At 45.4% G+C, this 10666-nt stretch overlaps 1 protein-coding gene across 2 annotated transcripts in view; it reads left to right on the top strand.

Annotated features, from left to right (window-relative positions):
• me1 (malic enzyme 1, NADP(+)-dependent, cytosolic) overlaps positions 1-9383 on the top strand; it is a 78655-nt gene extending 69272 nt beyond the window's left edge. For both annotated transcript variants that reach the window (XM_083678772.1, XM_083678773.1), the window contains 8 exons: positions 1551-1660; positions 2430-2527; positions 3550-3663; positions 5218-5323; positions 5785-5927; positions 6483-6656; positions 8573-8671; positions 8996-9383. In XM_083678772.1, coding sequence (XP_083534898.1) covers positions 1551-1660; positions 2430-2527; positions 3550-3663; positions 5218-5323; positions 5785-5927; positions 6483-6656; positions 8573-8671; positions 8996-9163 — 1012 coding nt within the window. In that variant the 3' untranslated portion in view covers positions 9164-9383. The remainder of the gene's footprint in view (positions 1-1550; positions 1661-2429; positions 2528-3549; positions 3664-5217; positions 5324-5784; positions 5928-6482; positions 6657-8572; positions 8672-8995) is intronic.
• Positions 9384-10666: the final 1283 nt, after the last annotated feature.

The following is a 10666-nucleotide window of genomic DNA, read 5'->3' as shown; positions in this document are numbered from 1 at the left end:
CAGTGGCACCCTGCTAAGGCTAATTTAGGGACTCATATATATATATATCCTTTCATGTGTGATGTTTTTGCTGATTGTTTTTTTTTTATTGATGGAAGACAGGCTGAGATGTTGCTGTGCGGCATATCAGGTTGACTGAGGATTAGCTAGTGAAACAAACTGGCGCTGCTTTACTAGAGGCGTGGGTGGGCTTTGTATTCCTTCCATCAAACAGAGTGTTTTAGAGGGGCTCTTTTCCTTTGTGGTCGCTGGACCTCCCTCCTTGAAAGGGGTCGTAACTTGCCTAACAACCTTTAGAACAGGTGTTTCATTGGTTTCCACGCAGAGGAAGAATGTGTCAGTGAACAAGGTGTCAGGGAAGCCGCCTGGTCCTCTGAGAATCACGTTGGTTCCTAATGAGCTGACAAAGTGGATGGCTGGGTTCCCTACACACACTATCAGGCCCTGTCTGGCCCTGTCTGGCCCTCTGTGGCTCAGTTGGTAGAGCACGGCGCTAACAACGCTTAGGTCGTGGGTTTGATACCCGACGGGACCATATATACTGAAATGTATGCACTCACTGCATTGGAAGTCGCTTTGGATAAAAGCGTCAGCTAAATGGCATATATTATATTACTATCACATGCTTGTTTTATATTCATAGAATCGTACTGGAACGTCCAATAAGCACGGTGTCTCCAATAATAGTCGGCCCCTAATACACACCGGTTCCAAATAAATAGTTCACCGGTATGTATTCTCTGTATATATTAGCAGATGATTAAAGCGTTGCCTCCTCTAATCTGACAGCGGCAGCTGTGTACAGAACGGATAATAAATTACCATGTCTGTCAAAGATGAAGGTTTTGACTGATTTATTGGAGGCTAATCCTATTCATATATCACATGGGTGGATATTTGTTTTCAGTAGCAGCAGTTTTGGCAACAGCGGCGGGAGTTACAGATTATTACGAAAATAAGTGTTATAATAATCCCATGTACTGTATGCGCAGACACACCTAGCCCTCAGGAGCGCCTGATTCCACACGTTTTGTTCTTCTGGAGTGTATGCTGTACCTTGAACTCCTGAGCTGTGTAAGAGCGTCCCCTTCAGGACAGAACTGTCATGGCTCCTATGTTCCCCTTGTGCACAAGGGGCTCCAATGATGAGACCAGACAAGCAGAAGCACATGATCACAGACAATTTCTTTATGCAGGGCAAAATATGAGAGAACATGACAGAAACCTGCATCTTTGGCCAATACAATATGTATATTATATAATAATATACGCCATTTAGCTGACGCTTTTATCCAAAGCGACTTACATTGCCAGTATATACATAATCAAACCCACAACCTAAGCGTTGTTAGCGCCATGCTCTACCAACTGAGCCACAGAGGAACACCGTTTGAGGGAGTGGGCGATGATCAATGCCATGCTCTGCCACCCCCCCCCCCACTCCCAAATAACACCCGGCAGACTCTTCCAGACAGAGAGGACACCCTCTCTGTCTGGAAGTTTGAGTGTGAATGCTGCTCTCTCTGACGTGGGCCATGTTCTCTCCCCAGGTATGGAATGGACTGTCTCATCCAGTTTGAGGACTTTGCGAATGTCAACGCCTTCCGTCTGCTGAACAAGTACCGCAACAAGTACTGCACATTCAACGATGACATCCAAGGTACTTTAACCATGAATGTCCTGTATGAGACGCCGACATCTAAACACACACACACGCACGTACACACACACACACGCACACACACACACACACACACACACACACACACACACAGAGGCACACATACACAACTGCCAACAAACTCCCACTTATCGGTCAGCCTCTTATGTGTGTGTATGATTATTTTTGAGTATATTAGCCACAAGCTAAATAACATTGACCCCTACACACTTAACCCTAGTCAATTTGTGATTGGTATATAGCCCTGTGGAAAACAGCAGTCATTTCAGATCCAGACTGTACTTCTCCTTCTCTGCTGCTTAATGAGACCACAGGACCAGTCACACTCTCTCTGTAGAGCCATTAGAGCCGTCTGTGTTTAACACAACTACATTCCCCAGCAATTAGACCCTAATTACTGTACAGCTATTTAGGGTAACACATAACACATTTTCTCTCTGATTCTCTCTGTCCATCTGCTTGCTATTACTGCACGTTCAGCACGACCCTACAGGGGCTGATTGACTTTTATTCTCATTGATTCACTCTTCCTCCCAATTCTCTCAATCTCCCTTTCTCTCTCTCTCTCTCTCTCTCTCTCTACCCTGTAAGACCTCTCTCTCTCTCTCTCTCTCTCTCTCTCTCTCTCTCTCTCTCTCTCTCTTTCTTTCTCATTTCACTCACTGCAGTAAAACGTGACTTGAGGAAAGATACATTCATAATTGTGCATTTAAATAATGTAAAGCACCCTCTCACCTCCAACCACCAGGTACTGCAGCAGTAGCAGTGGCCGGCCTCCTCGCCGCGCTCCGCCTCACCAAGAGCAAGATGTCGGACCACACCGTTGTGTTCCAGGGTGCAGGGGAGGTAGGTGCTGCTGAGCTCTTGTCAATGTGGGGGGTTTGGCCCCCTTTTTTAACTGAAACATAGCAGACTGATTGTCTATAATGACCACCGAAATAACCACTCACCAATATTGTACACACACACACACACACACACATAAAGAGAAACGCTATTCCCCTGGCCAATCACAGGGCTTTTATAGAGGTCTACAAGACCACTCGACTGGCACTCCACACTGACCCTGTCCCTGGTTAACAGCAAAACATGACAATAAAACTGCAATTAGCACAGAAACATTTGTATCGGGGAGACATTTGGAATGACTTCTAGTCTCTGTGCTCAGGAGCTGACGGTGAACTATTGTACCAATAATGGGTTTGTACAGGTTTTTTTTATGGTAGGCTATGCTCAGTTACACCAGTTATATCTGTCAATAAGTTATATTCAGTATGTAAGCTCTTTAAAATACAAAATGTGGAATTCTAATGATTCTTAAGTCCTGACTAAACACAACCGGTGCATTCTTTTTTTGCTTGGTATTAATCTAATTCAATAATTACACTGTTACACTAACGTCAACAAATGGACGTCTCTGGACCTCACTCTGGGTACTTTGGTTAGTAATGAGGGCCCTTGGGCTTCTAGTGTTCATAAATAAACGGTCTGGCTATGCATGTTAATCAATGGATCAACACTTTTTATACAAATAATGGGCACATTTTGACGGAATTGTGCCATTTTGTGAAAAAAGCACCGCTTTTTCAAGAGCACAACCATGACTGAGTTTTCAGCACAAAAAATATCACAGGCAATCAGTGAAACATAAGATCAAAGGTCTAATTGCCCCTGTGTCAAGGTTACAATAAAACCCAATAAGAAGGCAAACATCTAAGCGTTTAGGGACAAAAGCTTTAGGATTTATGATTCCTTGTTTGATCAGCGAAGATAATGGTATATATGGAGTATTGTTTGAAGGACACAGCGACTTCTCTCTCATGGCTGCTCTCTCTCTCTCCTCTCTTTTGTCTTTCTTGTTTACCCAGGCTGCGATGGGGATAGCTGACCTCATCACCATGGCGATGGAGAAGGAGGGACTCCCTAAAGACCAGTGTCTGAGAAAGATCTGGATGGTTGACTCCAAAGGCCTCATCGTCAAGGTGATTCTTCGACCCCTATAGACCAGACCTGGGTCAAATTCATACATATCCAATACTTTGAAATACTTGAGATGCATTTGATTCAGTGTGCTGTCACAATGTGAACCAATGACAGAGCTCCCAGAGTCCCTCCCTCCCTACAGTGATGACCTATCTGGTAGAATAACAGGTCAACAGGGCAGGGAGAGACTATCAGGAAAACATGAGGAACATGTGGAGTTTCTGGAGTCTAATGTAGGAATATTATGGAGTTTCAGGAGTCTAATGGAGGAATATTATGGAGTTTCTGGAGCTCTGCTCTGGGTGTGGATTGGTTTCAGCTGGGATCTTTTGTCCTCCAGTCTTTTTATTCGGTTATTGACATAGGCCACCATGTTGAGTTTCCTCCAACAGAGAACAGCTGTATAGTCTAATCCCTGATCTTAATAGAAGACTGATAACTATGTTAATCATGGTAATGTTACATCATTGGAACGAAGGCCTTGTCCAGAGAATGTCATCTGGACCATGTTTGAGGATGGGGTTCAGTTAATCACAGATACGAGTTAATCACACATGATTCTGTATCTTTTAAAAGGGCAAAATCTGTTTCTGGACTTTTAAACGAATCATGTATAGTGAACCCTTGATTATTGAAGAATATATAAGAAAATGCCTCATGAGCTTAGTTCAACTGTCTTTCCCTATCAGAGCCCAAAATATAAGATTGTTTTACTCAATTTTTTGTAAAGAAACACTGTATATAACTTCAGATCATGGTTAAAACTGATTTTGATCTAATGAATGGTCAGTCTTTGCATAGCTCAGTTTATGAATTTGAGAGTGGTTTCATTTCTCCAGCCCCATCCCTCAGCTGTTTACCAAAAGAAAGTGGCGGGGAGCCCGCTTTGTTGTTGTTGTTTCTTTCTCAAAACCAATAGAAAAAATGTGAATGTCATACAGACCGAGAAGGTGAGCCAAAGAAGGGAATGGAGGTAATTGTGTGTGCAGAAGTTCTTATCGATGAACTAAGCAATGGGGGTTTTATTATTACCAGTGCCACAAGAGAGACAGCATAGTGGTGTGGGTGTTTATGTTCATTTCGTGATGAGAAGCCAGTTTCAGGAGTTTCAAGTTTCAAGCCATTGTATCAAGCCTTTGTTATTGCTAAACTCAATAGTCATGTTTCACAAGCAATGTGTCAGCACTGCCCCCTAGTGCGTAGAAACAATTTGCCTCCACACAATCCAGAGGCGGTCCATCTTATTTTCCCGTGGGAGAGTAGAAGAGTTTCAACATCCCGGGCCCTTAGTCTTTGTGTAATCAGGTGTGAATCTCACTGTGTGTTTGTTGATCTTGGAGAACATCAAACATCACACACCCCTTCCCTCCCCTCTTTACGACACTTCTTTGTCACAGCATTGTTTTATACCTCCTTCATTGTGTGTGACGTGTTATATTACACAATGTGTCTTTAACTGGCCCATTATAGGAAGCCCAAGGCTCATTTCCATTTCACAGTGGATGATTGGTTTTTAAATTCGAAATTTGACCACCATCCTACCCCCCCTGCAGGGCCGAGACAACCTGACCCATGAGAAGGAGAGGTTTGCACACGAACACCCGCAGATGAGGAAGCTGGAGGACGTGGTGAAGGAGCTGAAACCCACAGCAATCATAGGTAAATAGACCAATCAACTCACTGGGGTTGGCGTAACTACCCAACGACCGTCAACGATGGTTGAGTGGATAGAACTGGACGGGGACGTTTAGTTTGGTTCATTCGCACATTATGAATGTCAATAAAATGGAAGGAGAGGAAGAAAAGAAAGAAAAGAGGGTAAGTGTGGCCAGTGAGGTACTGTAAGAAACCAGGTGTGGGCTAGTATCAAAATCTCACACCATTACGTATACATTTGAAAGTTAATGTGAATACAGTTGTGTGTGTGTGTGTGTGTGTGTGTGTGTGGGAGGGGGGGGGGGCCTATTTCACTTCATGCAATGGTGATTGGTTAGGTACTCTCGCTGCTGGGCCTTGGCTACATTCTATAGGCTACAGAGGAGAATGGCTGTCCCATGAAGGTCCAGTAGCAGAGTGGATCCATTGTTTGTCCATTTTCACATTCCTTTTGGCGTTCTCAGGAGTGGCGGCCATTGCTGGAGCCTTCACTGAGCAGATCCTCAAAGACATGGCCTCCTTCAACAAGCGACCGATCGTCTTCGCCCTCAGCAACCCGACCAGCAAGGCCGAGTGCACCGCTGAGCAGTGCTACACTATCACAGAGGTCGGTCCCCGTCGGTGTGTCTGTGTGGGTGTGACATGAAGCGGCTCTGTGTCCGTCAGCATGTGTCTGGGTGTGTGAGATGGAGAGGTTCTGTGTCTGTCTGGGTGTCCGTCAATGTCTGTCTGTGTATCCGTCAATGTGTCTGTCTGGGTGTCAATGTGTCTGTCTGTGTATCCGTCAGTGTGTCTGTCTGCGTGTGAGATGGAGAGGTTCTGTGTCCGTCAGTGTGTCTGTCTGGGTGTGTGAGATGGAGAGGTTCTGTGCTGCAGGGATAACATTACCTGTACCTGTATTGTATGTGCCTGTTGATAGGTGTTATGTGTAGGAACGGTGCAGGTGTTATACTGTAAATCATAAACCTTTATTTTGCTGGTTCTCCTTATACGTAAAAACAAGCTACATTGGAGAGCAGAGGGTGAGCATGTGTACAGTATGTATGTATGTATGTATGTACAGTATGTATTATATATGTATGCTCTCAGTGAATTTACCTGGTAAAACAAGGGTTGCATGACAAAAGAGAGTAGATGATATATCCATGCTCTTGTGCCCCAGGGACGGGGTATCTTTGCCAGTGGGAGTCCGTTTGACCCAGTGACCCTGCCCGATGGGAGGAAGTTCTACCCCGGCCAGGGCAACAACGCCTACGTCTTCCCTGGTGTTGGACTGGGCGTCACCGCCTGTGCCATCCGAACCATCACAGACGAGATCTTCCTGACCACTGCACAGGTAACACACACACACACACATAGACACACTGCTCCAACTCTCTCCTCTCAACCCATACTCTTGTTCTCTCTTTTGCAAACATCCTCTCTTTTCTTCAGCCTGACAGTATATCTCCCCCTCACTTCTTCAACTCCTTCACAACTTCCCTCCCTCTTTTCCAAACTTCCAATCTCTCTTCTTTTAACTACCTATTGATCATTCGCTTTCTCTACCCCATACTTTCAGCACCAAAGACTCTCTTTTTCATCTCCCATCCCTCCATACAGTGTCTCGCTCCCTCTCTAACCTCCCCATACCCCTCCCTCCCTCCCTCCCTCCCTCCCTCTCTCCCTCCATCCATCTCAGAAATCATCATCATTATGTTCAATTGAGTGGAGTGTTATTAAGCCTTTAATCCACTCATGTGACACCGGAGTGGCTGACGTGTGAGATGTGATTAAACATCAGGTCCGCTCGGGTTTTTCAGCATCCCATTGATCTCACCCAGACTGACTCAGGGATGCAGGCGGTCACCGCTGAGCCTCTTGCACTTTCAGATCGAAGAAAACGGGCGCTTGAAAATCTCCTCATGTCTACAGCCCGCTCAGCGGCGTGGGAGAAGTATTAATATATCCACTGAGAAAGTCGATAACCGATGTCCAAGCTGATAACGTCTTCTCACTGGCATCCATACTGTCTAGTACGACCCTTCGCCCTGCGCGGCGGTGGCCTGCTGACGTGAGACGTGGTTAACGCACCTCACGGTACTGCAACGCGCAACGTGTGTGTGTGTGTGCAGTGTCGAATACCCCATCGCGTCTCTCGTTTCATGGTGTCAGAATGAGTCGTGGCATGCTGGCCTGAGGGAGTGCGTATAACATCTTGTCTAGATGTATCATTATTTCAACAGAGTTCTGTATCTCAGTATCTCCAATTAAGTCTATGGAAGATCTGTAATTGTACCTGCAGTACGCTGGTCCGTCCAGGGAATGGTGGAAGAGGAGTCAACACGGCTTCCACCGTGCTGTCATCCGCCGTTCGTCTGCTTCAGGTTCATTAGAGCCCTCATGTCATCAGGTTTAGACTTAGAGCAAGAAGCAGTGAATCAGGGGTAAACAGACTCGTGCAGAGCACAAACTCAAGGATCATGGTTGGCCACCTAATGGAAGTTGATTGTACACTTCACATGTTGAACAGTTCACCCGCTGCTTTCAAGCTAAGGAAAGATCTCACTCATTTTAGAATTTGGATGAAGTATTATTGATTGAAAAACTCTTCTAACATTGCCCATTACTTTACTTCTAGATAAAGTGAGTCTGCTTTTGTAGTACGTACCCACACACGGATACTAGGAGCACGAGACTAACAGTCAATGTTAGTTCTTTTAACAATGGGGATAGACCTTTAGATCTCAATACTATAAATGGAATAATACGACCAAGGTAGACGGGGAAGAGTAGGAAGAATAGAAGGAGGCATGAAGAATAGAAAGAATCCTCAGAATCCTTTCATAGACCTTGAAGCTCTGTGTGTGCATTGTGCCTGTCTTACAGTATCTGGCTTGACCCACAGAGAAAGACCTGATTGAACTCTGTCTGTGTGTGTGTGTGTGTGTGTGTGTGTGTGTGTGTGTGTGTGTGTGTGTGTGTGTGTGTCTGTGTGTCTGTGTGTCTGTGTGTCTGTGTGTGTGTGTGTGTGTGTGTGTGTGTGTGTGTGTGTGTGTGTGCGTGAGCGCGCGCGCGCGTGTTTGTTATCTTTTCATTCTTTCATTTCCTTTTGATTCTGCTCACAGCAGCACATCCTATTCTATTCTATTCTATGTTGTGATCTTTTGAAAGAAAACAAGAAGACATCATTCTGGCCTTCAAGCCCACACATCTGTACTGTATGTGTGACTAGTGTATTAAGTCAGCCATGTTGGCTTCTTTGTGCAACAGACCATCGCTGAGCTGGTGACAGACCAGGATTTGGCCGAGGGAAGACTGTACCCTCCTCTCAACAGCATCAGGAATGTCTCGCTCAAGCTGGCCGTGAAGGTGACGTCCTCACACACACACACACACACACACACACACACACACATACACACACACACACACACACACACACACACACACAGACATTTGAACATAAACAAATACACATGAACATATTATGAATACATACATATTAATACGCACATGCGCACACACAAAGACATACACACACACACACATTTGAACATAAACAAATACACATTAACATATTATTAACACATACATATGAACACAACGCCTACGTGCACACACACACACACACACACACACACACACACATCTGACATATGAATGCATGTGTGTGTATGTCTGTGTACACTGCAGATTATGGAGTATGCCTACAAGAACAAGTTGGCAACGCTGCGCCCGGAGCCTGCTGATAAGGAGGCGTTTGTGCGCTCCCTCATATACAGCACTGACTATGACGAGTTCGCCGTGGACTCCTTCCGCTGGCCAGAGGACGCCATGGCCATCCAGTCCTGCAAACTGTGACACAGTGGAGAGAGAGAGAGAGAGAGGGAGAGAGAGATGTGGCACAAGGGAAAAGGGGGCAGGAGAAAAGGATCAGACAGGCAGAGAGAAAGGGAGTTTACTACTGAAGTGCAATATCATCATGATCCAATGATGTTGTTGTTGTTTTAACGTGAAGATGTAACTTTATGAATGTGTAAGCTACATGCCAAAATACAGACATGATCAAATAAATCGTTTATCTGATGTGAGTTGTTTGTGCGCATGTGATGTATGCGTCTGTGTGCGTGTGCGTGTGCGTGTGCGTGTGCATGTGTGTGCAAAGTCTTTTTCAGTTCCATCAATTCAGCAAGTGTTTTGAAACTCCAATTCCATTCCAATTTCCAAAGCTTTTTATTTTCAATGTGCAGTACAATGTAAAGAACACACAGTTGAGTTATTGACTATTGGATCGAAAGATCTTTGAAAATCGTTTTTTCAAAGACCTAACTCTAATGCAGCACAACTTTTGGTCCAAACACTTGTAATCTCTCGCCTTGACTACTGCAATGCACTCTTGGCCGGACTCCCCGCCTCCTCCATCAGGCCTCTGCAGCTCATCCAGAACGCTGCCGCTCGTCTGGTGTTCAATCTCCCCATATTCTCCCATGTCACGCCCCTCCTCCGCACCCTCCACTGGCTCCCGGTAGCAGCTCCCATCACATTCAAGACCCTGATGCTCGCCTACCGGGCGGCAAAGGGAACAGCCTCTCCCTACTTGCAAGCAATGGTCAGCCCCCAAACACCTGCAAGATCACTTGCTTGTCCACCTCGGCTGCCCGTCTGGCACCGCCGCCTCTACGTGGATGCAGTGGCCGCGCTACTCGGTCACAGATTTTCACTGTCCTGGCACTGTCCTGGCGTCACTTCCGATCTTCCGCCGTACATTGAAAACCCATCTCTTCAAGCTACATCTTAACAGTCCCTCCTAAAGACCGCTTCACCCTCACTAGCCCCCCTAGACTAACCCTAACCCCAACCCCGAGACCTCTTCTCCCCTGCTACCCCCCTGTACAAGTTCTCTCCTGCTAATGAAATATATTAAAAAAGTAATAATAAAAATAAAAAAATAGCCTACTCGCATTACATCTGCCAATGGCCCCTGGTGTGAGCATTGATTACTTTGTCTTATGATGACTGTTGGATAGATGATTCACTTACTTAAACAAATGTATTGTTGTAAGTCGCTTTGGATAAAGGCGTCTGCTAAATGCCATAAATGTAAAATGTAAAAGTTCACAAAAGGAATTTACACCAGCCCTGGTGTGTGTGTGTGTGTGTGTGTGTGTGTGTATGTGTGTGTGTGTGTGTGTGTGTGTGTGTGTGTGTGTGTGTGCGCGCGCTCGCGCTCGCGCATGCATGCATCATGCGTGTGTTCAGTATTGTATCTGCAGGCGCGTGTAAGGTGAGGTTTGGGTATTCCCAATGTTTTACTTGATGACCAACTCATACAAGAAGCAAAAATCTAATCTTCAAAGGCAAACA

This window comes from Argentina silus, assembly GCF_951799395.1.
Source record: "Argentina silus genome assembly, chromosome: 10".
Classification (NCBI taxonomy): Eukaryota; Metazoa; Chordata; class Actinopteri; order Argentiniformes; family Argentinidae; genus Argentina; species Argentina silus.
This window is presented reverse-complemented; position numbering and strand designations above follow the sequence as displayed.